We start from the raw sequence: 17,058 nt of genomic DNA on the forward strand, positions 1-17,058 counted from the left end.
TGGTAATATGCTTCCACCAAGGAAGTATTGAGTATTCCTCTGTGCACCATGGTCGACCACTGCCCCCAAACCTCCTCCTCTATAGTCTCGCTTAGATCTGATTCCCATGCCGTGTGACATGAGGGCTTAGTCTGTTGAGTATTGAAGAGGACATAGAGCTCCAAGATCCCCCAACGTGACTTTGATCCGTGTATGCATTTGATTTAAAGTAAGGCCCTATTGGTTATGTCTATCTGATCTGTATAAAGGGATTTTTATAAAAATGCATAATTTGGTACAGACGGAAGGATTCCATCTGGGGCATCTGTGGTGTGTCCAGAAAATAAGACTGTTGCCTAATCAGTGAAACATGCTATTCTGTAAAGGCCTTTGTTAACCCATAACCTGAATTGTTGGGGATTCTGTCCTGGAGGAAAATGCAAGTTATTAAGTATAGGGGCCACAGGGGAATGGGGGAAACCTCAGTGGGTACAATTTGCACACCGTGTGCCAGAGACGTAGGGAGTGGGATAAGGAAGGACTCAGAATAGCCCGACGCTCTCTTGTTGGGAGCCACATCAGGAGGTCTATAGACAGTGAGGGACTAGCTTGTGCTTCTAATCATATCCAGTCCGGTTGGTATGTTGCAGAGAAAATTTGGTATTCTAGTACCAATTAAGCACCCCTTAAGTACCTCAAAAAATAAAGAACTCCCAGTCCACCTCTACACTTGGAGATATACAGACTTTAGTGGGCCACCCTACATCCATCACAACCAGAAATTCATTTGTAAACCAGTGATTAAAGTTCTTTAAAGAATGTAAATGGTATTGGAATTGGCAGTGACAGAAAATAATATAGGATTCGAGGGAGAACTGTCATCTTAATGGCCGCTATTCTACCCATCCAGGAAAGCACATGTATCTGTCAGTTCTTTAATTCTTGTTCAGTGGAGTTATAAAGGGTGATATAGTTGACTTGAAATAGTGTGGAAATGTCATGAGTGTGTTTAACTCCAAGATAACAAAGTGCTTGTGTACACCATTTAAAGGGAACGGACCTCTGTACCGTCTCCCATACGAGTCAGGAAGATTTATGTCCAACGCTTCTGATTTTGCTTGATTAACGTGCAGTCCTGAGACACCTTCAAACCTAGAAAGTGTAGCAAATAAATTGGGAAGGATTGTGATAGGATCTGTTATAAATAGAAACAAATTGTCGGCAAAGAAATCGCATTTATTGCCGCCACCAGAGACACTGTGAATATTGGGGTTGGCTCGAATGGCTACGGCCAATGATTCTATTGCCAAAATAAAGAGGAGAGGCGAGAGAGGACATCCCTGCCTAGTTCCTCTACTTATCTGCAAAAGATCCGTTTTACGACCACATGCGTGAATTTTACACGAAGGGTTTAAATATAGCGTACTGATAATACTTAAATATTTTCTCAATATGTGGAAAAGGAAAAGCCAGGAAAGGGAATCAAAGGCCTTTGTGAAGGTCCAAAGACAGCAACATTCCTCTCTTAGCGTCCATCCCATCCCAATTAAAGCACAGGACAGAGACCACATCTATGGCCCAACGGATCTGGTCTGCAGCCTGCTGCCCCATAACAAATCCAACTTGATCTATATGGATATTTTGCACCAAAAATGTATTCAACCGGTTTTCATATATTTTTGTGAATAATTTAAAGTTGTTATTAATCAGTGATATCGGGCGATAGTTTGCCACATCCCTATGATCCTTATCCGGTTTAGGGATCAAGCATATATGAGCTCTGTTAGAATCTGCATCGAGTGCCACCCCGTCACAAAGAGAAGTAAAGATTTTTTGAAGGTGGGGTGCCAACAGTGGGGCAAACTTTTTATAATAAGAGCAGCCATCCGGTTTTTGATTACGGCCAATACTTCTACCACAGTAATGTCCCCCTCCAAGATCTCACGGTGAGAGTCCAAAAAATATGGGAGGGCCACAACCTTAAAAAAGTCATCCAGGGCCTCCGGTGGGGGCCACCCTGTTCACAGTATAGAGAGGTATAGTAAGAATGGGACAGTTCTGTTATCTAAACATTTTTGATGGCTATTATAGATACTTCTAGAGCCATGGCAAAAACCGGACATGGTGGAAAAAGAATACCACCTACAACTACTGACTGACTTACATCAACATATATGTCTGTATATTAGAGTTACTCTGTAAGAGACAAAAAAAAGGACATTGAATGAACGCATACACTGTGGGACCCAAGGGTTACATACTTGGTTGTGGGACCCTAAGGTTACGTACTTGGTTGTGAGTTTACAATTTACAGTTGTCTATTTAACAATGTATATCAGTCTGGAACGATTGTTCTTTGCAAGACTAGATCCTTAATGTAGACCAACAAAAAACTCATATATGTGTTATATACTTACTTGAGCTCCATAGCGATCCAGCGATGTGTGTCCTAGGGAGTGTTTCTAACTGTGGGGGGAAGGAACTGTCCGGAGGAGGAGACCAATCTCTGTTCATAATCAGTATGAACAGCAGATCTGTCTCCTCTCTCCTGACAGAACAGAGATCTGCCTGTTTACATTGACAGATCTCTGTTCTGTCTCTCTCAGGAACGGCCGCCGGGCATGTGCATCGGCTCAGTCGTCACGTCTCCTGTGGCTGGTCCTTAACTGGTTAAAGTAGGTCTCCTTGCAGTGTGTGTGTAAAAATCAAAGCTGGCCCCAGACTAAGAAGTAAGAGGAAATCTTTGAATGGGGGATTCCCCTAGTTCTGGTTGATTTCCTCTATCTTACTGTTGCATCTCCGGGACAGTAAGTAAAAGTAAATCTCCCCAATGATATAGCAAAAGATAATTTGGCAGGAGTTTTAACGCTTCTCCACCCTATTCAAAACGAAGAGTTTTGACCATACTTATAGTTTTGCCTGTTTGCACTGAGTTGCAAATAACTGTCTTTACAACATAGATATATCCTTTCTTTAAATTGATTTTGTTGGCCCTTCTAATAGTCTAAGCCCTTGTACACACGGTCGGACATTCCGATGGACAATGTCCAATAGGACCGTGTTGTCGGATAATTCGACAGTGTGTGGGCTCCATCGGACTGATTCGACTGTATCCAACAGACCAAGTTTTCCAGCTGGGCTATAAAACTTTCCGACAACATGATCCGATTGGACTTTGTCCGATCATGTGTAGAGAATTCCGATCGGACAAAGTGCCACGCATGCTCAGATCAAATTCCTAGACCAAAGCTATTGGCTACTAGCCTGAACGTAGTCCCGTCATAACAAAATAACGTCATCACGTTAAGTACGATCGGATTTTCTGACAACTTTGTCCGACTGTGTGTATGCAACAGTTTCGGACAAAATCCGTTGGACAAAATCGAGCTCATTTACACTTTTTCGACTTTAACCCACATTAAAATGCCTACAGCTTCAACATACTGCTGTGATGTGTTTTTGATGCTTCTGTGATGCTCCAGTGATGCTTTTTTGAAGCGGAGGTCCACCCTAAAGTGGACCTTCCGCTCATCGGAACCCTCCCCCCCTCCGGCGCCACAATTGGCACCTTTCAGGGGGGAGGGGGGTGCAGATACCTGTACAGTACAGGTATCTGCACCCACTTCCGGGATAGCTCTCTGCGGAAAGGGGCGCAGATTACGCCCCTTTCCGAAAGTCCCCCGCTGCCTGCTGGGAAACACACAGATCTCAGAGGCAGCGGGTCCATCCTTATTGCGCAGCGCGACTCGCGCATGCGCAGTAGGGAACAGGGAAATGAAGCCGAAAGGCTCCACTTCCTGATTCCCATACCCAAGATGGCGGCGGCAGCACCCGAGAGACGATCGAGAGATCGGCTTCGGGTGCCGACATCGCGGGCGCGCTGGACAGGTAAGTGTCACTATTTTAAAAGTCAGCAGCTGCAGTATTTGTAGCTGCTGGCTTTTAAAAAAAAAAAAAAAAACGCGGAGTCCCGGCGGACTCCCGCTTTAATGAAGTTTGGCAGATGCCCTGTGTGTGGTTTGAGGCCCAGTAGAACCCCTGGCTCAGTAGTACTCCCACTCAGCAGATCCCCAGCTCCTTAGTATCCCTGTTCAGCATTGGTTTCCTCATTGAGCAGATCCCCAGCTTATTAGTACCCTCGTTTAGCAGATCCCTTGCTTGTTAGTACCCTCAGCTGTGTTGATGCCCAACCCAGTAGGACTCCCAGCTTTCCTAATCCCCAGTTTAGTAGTAACCCCCCGCTCTGCTGATCCTCCACTCAGTGGTAACCCCTAGCTCTGCTGATCCCCCAGTCATTAGTAACCCCTAGCTCTGATGATCCCCCATTCAGTAGTAACCCCAAGCGCAGCTGGTCCCCCACTCACCCCACTCAGTAAAAAGCCCAAGTCCTCTCTCTCTCCGGTCCCCGCTCACCTTCCACTATAGCAGGGATATGCAATTAGTGGACCTCCAGCTGTGGCAAAACTACAAATCCCATCATGCTTCTGCCTCTGGGTGTCATGCTTGTGGCTGTCAGAGTCTTGCTATGCCTCATGGGACTTGTAGTCCTGAAACAGCTGGAGGTCCGCTAATTGCATATCCCTGCACTATAGCATTCCCATGTTGCTCACTATGTGTTCTGTCTGCTAGTTGCTCTGCTCCAGTCTTTACCCCACTCACCTTTCTGCTGCTCCATGTTGCACACCAGATGTGACGTCTGCACCAGACACTTCCAGAATATATACACATGAACCAGAAGTGACTGCTGATGATGTCTTTCTCATTGGCTTTTTGGTCTCCCAGTGCATCCTGGGATATCCCATACCTGAAAAACCTCCAAAACAAAGCAAAGCTAAAGCTGAATAAAAGCCCCTCAAAAACTGCAGGTGCTGTAGGTGATCATTGTCATAGACTTCTAGGAAGGCTTTGAAGATGCTTTGAAGCACCATGAAAGTTACATGAGGTATAATTTTTGGTACTGTAAGGCAACAATTTATTTATTTTTAATATTTTTTATTAAGATTTTCCTGTCGGATTTTGGAGGTCACCTGCATTTCAGATTATGGATCTCATGCTCAAAGATTTCACGGAAATTGTTAATAAATTACATTAACAAATCGAAACAACTCTGCTGCGGAAAGACTTTTTTAAGGTGGAGTTCTTTACAATAGGATTTTCACTATGAAACAAAGTGCAAATGTTTTTATTTGTGTGATCCAGTTAACGTGCACGCAAGCTCAGGTGTGTACCTGTCCACAGGAATGACATTGGTTATTTATTACTCATACATCATTTAATAACAAAGGAAGGCCGAGCTGTCACTGTCAAAACACTTTGTTCTTTTGTTGAGCAACTGTGATTGTTTACAAGATATACAGTACCTCCTCTACTGCCATGGAATGCCATTGAAGAACTACAGCTCCCATGTTGCCCAGTCACAGCCTTAATATTAGGTTTCCAAGTTGGTGTAACAAAATAGAAATTGGGATTTGTTTCCTAATAGGACTATTGGTCTTTGTGTCACTGCACTTCAGATTTTGGTGTAGCAAAATGGAAATTGGGATTTTTTTCCTAATAGGCCTATCGGTCTTTGTTTCACTGCACTCCAGATTTGAAATTGGTGTGTGGGGTTAGGCATCTCCAGTTTGTATCTACTCCAAAGAATAGTGTTATGTCCTGGGTGACCAATCGAAAATCAGCTATCAGTCTACTATAGTTTGACTCAAGAAGGCTGACTTCTGATTGGTTAATATGGTTTGCATATGTAAATCTACCCTTGGGGAATTTACAAAAGAGTTAAGGTCCAGCTCAAATCTACTGATAGCAAAGACACTTCCTCTCTATTTTCAAGAAAGGGATCTGGGATTATTAAACAGAGCTATCCGCTTTAACAAAATCATTCAAGGCAAATGTACTATACGAGGGTTACACACCATTTACATTACATCCAAAAATATTCTGATGCCAATTTAACATTTCATTTACATAATTGTTTATAATTTATGGTAATTTACAAATAGTAATTTATCTAGTCCAAAATATGATAAAATTAAAGGTTGACTTTTTTTCATGCATTCTATACATGAAGGTAAAAAACCTTCAGTTTGCAGCTCCCCCCCCCCCCCCCCCAGCCCCCTTATACTTACCCATAAAGAAAGAGGGTCGGGACTTTAAATGAGGTGTGTATATTGTAGCTAATCCAAGGAGTCAAAGTGAAAACATGAACAAGTATTTATTTGTTTGCCATGATTGAGTAGGTACATAGCAGATAATACATGCAATAGTGGCACATAATATAACAAATCATGTATCCAAATCATTTACATGTTAAAAGCATGAATAGAATATACAATAATATTGTCCTCAATAATAAAAAATCACTATAATACAACAGTTATAATCCACAGTATTGCCTAGATCCAAAGACCATGTAAGTATATGTGTGTTGCATCTAGGTTAAGTCCGTCGCGTTTCATGGGATCTATCCAATCATCAGGGCCGGATGCATGATACATATATCTGCTTAGTGTGAAACAAACACACACCGCCAGGGTGCTAGGGCCGAAATGAATGCCTGGTCCGGAAGCTGTGGTAATAGAGTCCAACAGGAACACAGGGAGCATGAATGTAGGTGTAACCCAGAGTATCTGCAGCAGTGGGACAGATGGGCTCCATTCTGGTGTTGCTGATATAGAAGTAAGGACCAGCGATGTCTGGTGCAGACTGCACAAGATATGTATCAGTCAGAGAACTGACTGTGAAATACTTACCCGAGCCCAATCCAGCAATGTGCACAAGAGCAACAGCTCTCCGGGGTGTCTCTTTCCTCATTGGCTCCTGCTGCTGTCAATCACAGCCAGTGAGGAAGAGGCGGGACTGAGCCACGCCTATGGAACACACAGAGGCAGCTTGGGAGGAGGCACTCGGCAAGTAGGGGGGGGGGGCAGAAGCACTGGCAGGGGACCCAAGAAGAGGAGGGTCGGGGGTTCAGAACAGGTAAGTATGATGTGTTTATTATTTTAAGGAAAAAAATTGAACCTTTAGAAACACTTTAAAACAAATTCTGTGACCTGTGATTGAAGCCTAGTATGGAAGCTGCTGTCCTCTGTACCTTGGGTGGCATTATGAAGCTGTAGACCTGCACAGGCCAATACTTATTGCAGGGGTAAGGACGTACATAACATGCTTCAATTTCAAAGTACTATTAAAGTACTCAACTAAAAGTACTACTGAATAAGGCCATGCGTTGCAACTTATATTTCAATAAAAAAGCGCAGTGTCTTTTTAAATCAATGATAACCCCCTCAAAATTGTTAATATCAATTCATATAAAGTAATTTAGCTTAAAAAAAAAATTAGAATTATCACACACTATAGATTGATAGCTTATTTGAAGTTAAAGAGAAGCATTGTAAATATTACAAATATTTTTAGATATGGAGGTAATGGTTCACATTTTATAGAGGTGGGTTTGAAGAAGGATTAAATGCAAATAAATGGCGCGCAGTGTTTTTGTCCAAAGCAATCAATTACATTTCCAAACCCAGAGAGCCTGAACCAACTGAGCCTGCCCTCTCCCCAGCCCGGTGCCCCAGTGTGCGCTGGAGGAGCAGAGAAGAGAGCGGTGACTGACAGTCATCGCTCTCTACTCAGAGCAGTCAGAGAACTGAGCAATCAGTGGTCATGTGATCACTCAGTTCTCGGGGGGACAGCTGCAGCATCAGACCATTGCTGTGGCACGGGGGTGATTATGTATGTTTATGAAGTCTATGTTTTTAATTTAAATGTATAATATTTAATATATAATTCAATGTTTATATTAATAATAATGTTGAATATTCTACATAACTACTAGACTGTATATGGTGTACATGGTGTGTATCTGTAGGATTATGTAGGGGTCTAGTTTAAAGGTTATGTATAGCTTTCTTTTTCATTTTGGATAGAGTAGGAAAAGGTTTAAATAGCTGTCATTTTATTTTTTCTATTTCAGCCTAGGTTGTGTGGGATGTGCAGTGATTCCTTTGCGTTTCCCACACCGCATCACAATCGCATTCCAATTATGCAAACCGCTGCGGGTGTCAACGCTAAAATAATGACAATCATAAAACAGCTTGCAAAACACAGTGCGATTGGCGGAATCGGATCGTATGGGTGTTGACACCCATGCAATGCAATTCCAGCGTGGCAAAAAAAAAGGGGATGCGGTCCAATTTGAGCCTTACAAAATGAATGAACTCAAACTGCACTGCAAAGAATCGCATGGGATTTGAATAGGAATGCAGTGCGATTTCTGTCCGAATCACATGCAGTTCCCCGGACCACACAAGTGCGAACCTAGGCTCAATGTTTTTATTAAGGTTTTATGAAAAAAGGGAGATTATACAACTCGTACACAAAGAATAGTATCAAAATAGAGATAAGATAAGATTCCACAGCACAGGTGGGTAATATCAATATATAACTGGCAAGCATGACCAGCAAAATAGCGTATTGTAATACAGTAAAACCTTGGATTGCGAGAATAATTTGTTCCAGAAACATGCTTGTAGTCCAAAGCACTCTTATAGCAAAGAGAATTTCCCCATAAGAAATAATGTAAATTCAGATGATTTGTTCCACAACCATTTATTCATAAGTCCTTCAGTTTATAGTCCATATAAAAACATTATAGCAATGTGACCAGGTTGCGTAACCATAAAATGTCCATCCACAAATGGCAGCCTCCACAAGGGGATTAGAAGCTAAATCCAGCAGGAGCTACAGAGTATAAAAGAGAAGAGAGGCGCCTCTAAGTGTAGTAATAAGGTTACATTTAATGAAGGTACAATATTTAGCAACTCACATGGTTGATGATTAAAATAGGCACATGGCACAGGCATCCGGGGTAAATGTGTCCACATAGACCATCCCCCACACCACCGGCTCTCACCGCTGTCAGTCTGCAATCGTGACCAGGAAGACAACCCCAATCTGAAAGCCTGGCTTGAACCGCTCGTGGAGCGCAGTGTGGAAGGGATGACATTAATGGTGGTGCGGAGGATGGTCTATGTGGACAGATTTACTCCGGGTGCCTGCATAATTAGATGTGCCTGTTTTAATCATCAGCCATGTGAGTTGCTAAATGTTGTACCTTCATTAAATGTCACCATATTGCTACATTTAGCCCTTGTACACACGGTCGGACATTCCGACAACAAAATCCATCAGATTTTGTCCGAAACTTGTGTTGCATACACACGGTCGGACAAAGTTGTCGGAAAATCCAATCGTTCGGAAGGTGATGACGTTATTTCGTTACGACAGGACTACGTTCAGGCTAGTAGCCAATAGCTTTGGTCTAGGAATTTGATCTGAGCATGCGTGGCACTTTGTCCGATCGGAATTCTCTACACACAATCGGGACAAAGTCCGATCGGATCATGTTGTCGGAAAGTTTTATAGCCCAGCTCTAAAACTTTGTCCATCTGATATTCTGACGGAAACAGTCCGATGGAGCCCACACACAGTCGGATTATCCGACAACACGGTCCGATCGGACATTTTCTATCGGAATGTCCGACCGTGTGTACAAGGGCTAAGAGGCGGCTCTCTTCTCTCTTATACAGAGTTGTGACATGAAGCTACTCTTATATCAAGACATCACTTGTATATCAAGTCAAAATTTATTTAAAAATGTTGCTTGTCTTGCAAAATGCTCTCAAACCAAGGTTTTACTGTATCAACTTCAATCAATAATTAACCATAAAAACTTTTCTGTCACACAGAGATAAACCACCCTACCAGGGCACACGGGAGGCCCATGCAGGGGACATAGAAATACAAAATGGCTCAGCATTTGCACAACCCACCGGACAGCCGATAAGGGTCACATTTGTACCCCATACCAAATAGCAAATATGGAAACCAAAAAATAAAATAAAAAAAAGAGGGGAGGGGGCATGGGAAAACTGCCCAAGTGGTCCGTCAGAGAGCCCACTGCCCTTATCTGCACTCTTCAAGTGTCCGAAGGTTGGAGGTATATAAGCCAAGGGTCCCATTTTATTTTTGCCGTCCGCTTCATGGGGGAGATTTCCCTCTACTTTCTTACCAAGGAAACAACAGGCAGTGAGAGGTAATCTCAACAAAGTGAGGGCAATTCCCTTTTTGGATAGTTGCCATCGGAACGGGTCTCCCCATTGGAAGATTTACCTTCAGCACCTTGAAAGTCCCTTCTAATATCCTCTTATCTATTGCACTTGTGTTGATGACCACTCAAAATGTTTCGATTTCCCATGTCTGTCTGGTGACAATGGTAACCAGGATATCTACAAAGGACAATTCTATCTAGCATGGAAACAGAGAGCAATAAAAACCCAACAGTGCCTCTTTTCCGTCACTACCCTATCTAAAGCAAACAAAAGTTTTGGCTATAGATACAATTTAATACCTAGGTTCCCTGTCCAGCTACAAGTCAGCCAACCAGTTCTTCTGTGTTATTTATAAATAATTCAATTTAGGTCACCCTGTAAAAGCATGACCTTGTCAGAGGGAGATCGGAGGGGAGGAAGATCCAGTCCCACCAACCTTCAGGCTGAATCTTTACCTCGTTCTGTTAGTGTCAACTGAGGTATGGGTGGGAGATGTCAGGGTGGGGTGTTTATGGTCAGGGAGGTGGTATCCTCAAGGCTTCCTCATACCGATTTACAAAACACAATGTTGCTGTGAAACTGGGTTTGGTCCTTTTGGAGAAGAGCTTGGAATGAGTCACAGGGCGGGGGAATATCGGGACAGAGGTGTAGAGCAAGTGTGGGGGTAGGAAGGATTTGGAGAGAAAGCAAAACACTTCCCAGAAACACAACATAAAAGCTTAGTGGTTAATCCATGGCAGTTGTCTTCGCTAAGCAATCAAGCCTATCGCGTCCTTTGTTTCAATGAGAGTCCTGCTAGGACTATTGAGTGTTGCTAGGACTGTGAATGATAAATTATGAAATAGTCCTTAAAATAACAAGTAAATGAAAGCCTATGTAAACTAAAGTACAAAAAGATAATACATTGCTACTTATCAGTCCTTAGATGTGATGGCTGTATTCATTTTAGACTTTTTATCACTTTTATTGTCAACTGGTGATCCATCTCCTGTCCTAGAGTAACAATGCTCACTCACTGTACTGTATTTATAAATGAACAGCGTTCTCAGCCTAGCACAGGACTAAAGAATAGCTCCCCCTCTTCTCTTCTCCGTACCTTAAGAGGAAAGGATTTGTAGTTCTCTGAGATAGCGGTTAACAATGTGACTGATAAAGAGTGAGACTCATATAACACATCCAATGGTATATCTAGCATACCAGAAGGGAACAGAAATTATTGGATAGGGTGTACATACCATTTTAAAGCCCAATTCTGGGCAACAATTTTTTTCACCATGTAGCGGGGCTTTGTCTGCACTGCATGGGTCTATAAATTTTTTCTAGGGGTGAGGAGAAAGCTCATATTCACCTGATCCACCAATCCTCTGGAAAACCATGCTCCCCCTCAGTCCAGCGATGGACTGTTCCTGTCTATGAAGTGTACTCTGAGTGTGCTGACGTCAGCAATAGTCCATTATTAAAATGGCTGGACAGCTTGGGGGAGCAGGAGTCGAAGGGGCCAGTCTTGTGCAGGAAGTATATCTCCGCTGTCCTCTCCCCTAGCACAAAACAAGCAGTTAACCGGTAAAGTACGGATGTGCAAAAAATACATTTTGACCAGAGTTCTGCTTTGATCAAAACATGCCTGGAACATGGTTAAGCAATGTTAGGTTTGCCTTGTATTAACTAACCACGGCTTGCATCAGGATCATAAATTATCCTTATTTGCGCATCCATCAAAAGTCAAGGTGTATCAACTGTATGTTCTATGGGAATTCTGGTGTATTAATTAAATGACAGCCTGGTGTTAATTACCAAGCATTAATTAATGGTTTATTAATTAGTAATAATGAAACTATTTATGTATTATTAAAGTGAAAAGTCCTGCTTGGATCACAGACATTCAATAATGGTCTATACTTCTGGGCATTATAGTCAATACTGGTAAGCCTTCTATGACCAAGGTGTATCAAAGTTTATTTAGTGGTGTAAGAGAAAATACTGTAATGAAGGCAGTTACTAAAGGTAATTTTTTTCATTCTAGCATTTTTGATATTTCGTTTGATAATATTAAATATATAAAAAAAGTTTAAAAAAAGATTACGCTCATATAGGCATTATATATATTAGGAGTCCTGCTTGGATCATGGTTATTCAATAATGGTCTGTCCTAGGTATTATAATCCATATTTGGAAGCCTTCTGGGGTTATTTACTAAAACTGGAAAGTGCAAAATCTGGTGAATATTCTGCATTGTAATCATTCAGCTTCCAGGTTTTACTGTCAAAGCTTAAAGCGGAGGTCCACCCTAAAGTGGGCCTTCCGCTCATCGGAACCCTCCCCCCCTCCGGTGCCACAATCGGCACCTTTCAGGGGGGAGGGGGGTGCAGTTACCTGGATAATCCAGGTAACTGCACCCACTTCCGGGATAGCTCTCTGCGGAAAGGGGCGTAACTTACGCCCCTTTCTGCAAGTGCCCGCCCCTTCCCGCAAGTGCCCCGCTGCCTGCTGGGAAACACACAGATCCCAGAGGCAGCGGGGAGCGTCCTTATTGCGCAGCGCAAATCGCGCATGCGCAGTAGGGAACCGGGAAATGAAGCCGAAAGGCTCCATTTCCTGATTCCCATACCCAAGATGGCGGCGGCAGGACCCGACAGGCGACCTAGAGATCTGCTTCGGGTGCCGACATCGCGGGAGCGCTGGACAGGTAAGTGTCACTATTTTAAAAGTCAGCAGCTGCAGTATTTGTAGCTGCTGGCTTTAAAAAAAAAAAAAAAACGCGGAGTCCCGGTGGACTCCCGCTTTAATTGAGCAAGTTGAAGTTAGAAGGTGATTGGCTACCGTGCCCAGCTACACCAGATTTTGAGAGCTCCAATTTTAGTAAATCTACCCTAGTCCAACATGGCCAAGATATATCAAAGTTTGCCTGTAAAGAATTCAATTAATAAAGATACATATTTTTAATTGTAAAGTTTTAGATATATAGTTAGATAATATTAAATATATAAAAAATATATAAATAATGACTAAGAATATATATGAATTATATAAATGAAGTCCTGCTTGGATAGTTCATATTGGTATGGCTTTTGTAACCGTGTTTTACCTGTAGATTTGGAGAAAACACTGTAAGGAGGCAATTAATAAAGATAAATATTTTTTAATTGTAAAGTTTTAGGTATATAGTTAGCTAATAGTAAATATAAAAAATGATCTCCATTATTGCATACATTGCATATTTAAGATCGCTTTTAAAGGAATTTGGTGTCACTTATAATGCTGAATGCTAGGTGAACCTCAGGCAAACCCATACCAATCAAACAAACCTGTTATGACAGACAATATGGCCGCACACAGGAAGTGACCAATTGTATAGAGGAATGTAGATGAGGCATGCTTTTAGCCAAGCTTTCATTAAATATAAATGGAAGCTTCCATTGCCTTCTTCTGCATGAAATAGACATAGAGACTTCCATCGCTGACCTCCACTTCTGAAATTGTCTTGCACCATTTGTCTTCAGTGCTTTATGTAACTGACATGGAACAAGCATATATATATATATATATATATATATATATATATATATATATATATATATAAAAAGAGTTCTGACTTTCCTCTAAAGTTCTTGACTCAGAATGTATTGAAGCCTGGGGCTCCCAATAACAACCAGGAAACTAGCATTTTCAGTTGGAAACCAGCACTGGCCTTTCGGTTAATGGACTCCTATTAATAATCATCTCATCCTGCCTGTACAGTAAATGCTGGAAAAGGGTTAAAATTAAAATGACAGTAAATTTACATTCGACAAGCACAGTTTTGCTGTTCTGCCAGTTATGTACACAGACACGCAACTGCCCCTCGGCAATAGTTGTGTAATGTAACAAACAGCTCTTGCTAGTCAAAGCCAACGAACAGCAAAAATTCAAATCTAGCAGGAATACAGCAAGTATGTACAATGATATGGAAGGGGAACTCTAGGCAGAAGTTCTTTCCACAAACGTTTTATTTGATCAGTATTACCATGGATGCGGCTGGTGCCCACTTCCCATAGAGCCTTCCGATTCATTGGGGCTGTTTAGAGATAGATTGGACCCTTGTGGCAGAAGGTTAGCATGTATTCAGTATTTCACACACTGCCTAACTTTGAAGACAGGGAAACCAAGTTCAGCTATCAATACCGAAGAGCTGCTAGTGCTGTTGCTGGGCATGCTCTGAAATGGGATGCATCCTAATAATGTAACCGGAAATTAGAATGTAGTCAGTTGTAGTGTAGGAGAGTAAGCATTTTCTAAAAAATATGAATGCATTGAATCATTAGACCTACACCATGTAAAACGTCTCTCCTTAACAGCTATTCTTTTCTATTCTATTCTCAGGTGAAAATCTGGTTCCAGAATCGCAGGTCCAAGTTCAAAAAACTTTATAAAAACGGCGAAGGACCAGGTTTGGAACACAGTCCTAATAACAGCGACTTCATGGCCTGCAATTCACCGTCCTCCCCACCTAACTGGGAAAACAGCCGAAGCCGAACTCCCCAGCAACAAACTCTTCCTCACTGCTCGTCCCCGACCTATATTGAGAACTATAATCAATGGTTTAACCAACAGAACCAACCAGGACCACATCTACAGCCTCCTGATGCCTTGCACCAACCGCCACCTAATCCCGTGTATTAAGTGACATTGACTTAAGATAACTTGAATGAGTTATTGGCAACAAAGCCCACATCGCCCTAGCTGAAGGGATTGCATAGACTTTATTTGAGCAAAAGACTCTTAATATTTAAGTGGCATTAATATAAGGCACCAGTTATGGGACTTTTGTAAATAAAATTTGAAGGATCAATATCCACCCACGAAAAAATAAAACAATTTGACTCCCCCAAAAATACCATGCTGATGGACCTCATGGAATGACCTAATTATGGATATCAAGACAATAACAATTCTCCAAACAAATTCTCCGCTGTTACATATCTTACCAGACCAGGTTCTTTCCAAGATCATTAATGATGCATCATCATCAAACCCGTAATTTCGTCAAAACAAATAGCACAGGACATATCTCCTCGCTGTAACGTAATTGGTCATCAGCAATTATTTTCTTTGGAGAACTTTTTGTTGAAGATCTAGAAGATCCTACGTAGCACATATAGGACATGTAGTATAGTTTAATACTATGCTAAATTAGGCTCTACACCAGTCCAAAGACCATAGAAAACCAACCGTAAACTTGGTTATGAATTCAACCAACGTCAACTTTTCCTACCATAACGATTCTCTTGGGGAGGGGTAGGGCTTTGTCCAAACAAATAACTTTTATGACAAATTAAAGAAAGAAGCGATCTTCTCTTTTTTAAAAAATATTTTGTTAATCTTTTATGATCTGAGCTACTCCACTTGTCTTTGCAATGTTTAAAGAAATTGCGCAGGAGGTTCTAACTTATTTTTGTAATATTTTGGAAAATGTTATGGATTGTGAGGGGGTGAGAATAATTTTTCAGATTAGGAGGAAGGGGATCTGAGGAATGTCATTGTGTGAATGCAAATTAAAATATTGTGTTTTTGCTGCTAAAGCAAAAGATTTTAAAACGTGTTGTTTGGTTAATTTGTTGGTATTGTCTACAGAGTAAATGTATAACTTGTGGACCCATCACATTTTTGTGAATCATTTACTATATCTTTTGTGACAACACTGAAGAAATTACACTTTGCTACAATGTAAAGTAGTGAGTGTACAGCTTGTATAAATGTGTAAATTTGCTGTCCCCTCAAAATGACTTAACACACAACCATTAATGTCTAAACCGCTGGCAACAAAAGTGAGTATACCTCTAAGTGAAAATGTCCAAATTGGGCCTAAAGTGTCAAGATTTTGTGTGGCCACCATTATTTTCCATCACTGTCTTAAACCTCGTGGGCCCACCTTGCACTCCTTCATCTTCTATTTGAGGATGCCCCACAGATGCTCAATAGGGTTTAGGTCTGGAGACATGCTTTGCCAGTCCATCACCTTTACCCTCAGCTTCTTTAGCAAGGCAGTGGTCACCTTGGAGGTGGGTTTGGGGTCATTATCATGTTGGAATACTGCCCTGCAGCCCAGTCTCCAAAGGGAAGGGATCATGCTCTGCTTCAGTATGTCACAGTACATGTTGGCATTCATGGTTCCCTCAATGAACTGTAGCTCCCCAGTGCCGGCAGCACTCATGCAGCCCCAGACCATGACACTCCCACCACCATGCTTGACTGTAGGCACCACACTTGTCTTTGTACTCCTCACCTGGTTGCCGCCACACATGCTTGACACCATCTGAACCAAATAAATTAATCTTAGTCTCATCAGACCACAGGACATCCTGTTCCAGTAATCCAGGTCCTTAGTCTGCTTTTCTTCAGCAAACTGTTTGTGGGCATTTTTGTGCATCATCTTTAGAAGAGGCTTCCTTCTGGGACGACAGCCATACATTACCAATTTGATGCAGTGTGCGGCGTATGGTCTGAGCACTGACAGGCTGAACCCCCACCCCTTCAACCTATGCAAAATTCATACATCTATTTCCCAAAGACAACCTCTGGATATAATGCTGAGCATGTGCATTCAACTTCTTTGGTCGACCATGGCAAGACCTGTTCTGAGTGGAACCTGTCCTGTTAAACCGCTGTATGGTCTTGGCCACCGTGCTGCATCTCAGTTTCAGGGTCTTGCCAATCTTCTTATAGCCTAGGCCATCTTTATGTAGAGCAACAATTCTTTTTTTTCAGATCCTCGGAGAGTTCTTTGCCATGAGGTGCCATGTTGAACTTCCAGTGACCAGTATGAGAGAGTGAGAGCGATAAAATCAAATTTAACACACCTGCTCCCCATTCACACCTGAGACCTTGTAACACTAACGAGTCACATGACACCGGGGAGGGAAAATGGCCAATTGGGTCCAATTTGGACATTTTTACTTAGGGGTGTACTCACTTTTGTTGCCAGCGGTTTAGA

At 42.0% G+C, this 17,058-nt stretch overlaps 1 protein-coding gene across 1 annotated transcript in view; it reads left to right on the forward strand.

Annotated features, from left to right (window-relative positions):
- DLX3 (distal-less homeobox 3) overlaps positions 1-15,662 on the forward strand; it is a 29,670-nt gene extending 14,008 nt beyond the window's left edge. Inside the window, 1 exon segment of the mRNA XM_077460063.1 lies at positions 14,448-15,662. Within this exon segment, the coding sequence (XP_077316189.1) occupies positions 14,448-14,747 (300 nt within the window). The 3' untranslated portion in view covers positions 14,748-15,662.
- The last annotated feature ends 1,396 nt before the right edge of the window (positions 15,663-17,058 follow it).

This window comes from Lithobates pipiens, unplaced genomic scaffold (genome assembly GCF_037356315.1).
Source record: "Lithobates pipiens isolate NorthernLeopardFrog02 unplaced genomic scaffold, aLitPip1_a1.2 Scaffold_28, whole genome shotgun sequence".
In the NCBI taxonomy this organism is placed as follows: Eukaryota; Metazoa; Chordata; class Amphibia; order Anura; family Ranidae; genus Lithobates; species Lithobates pipiens.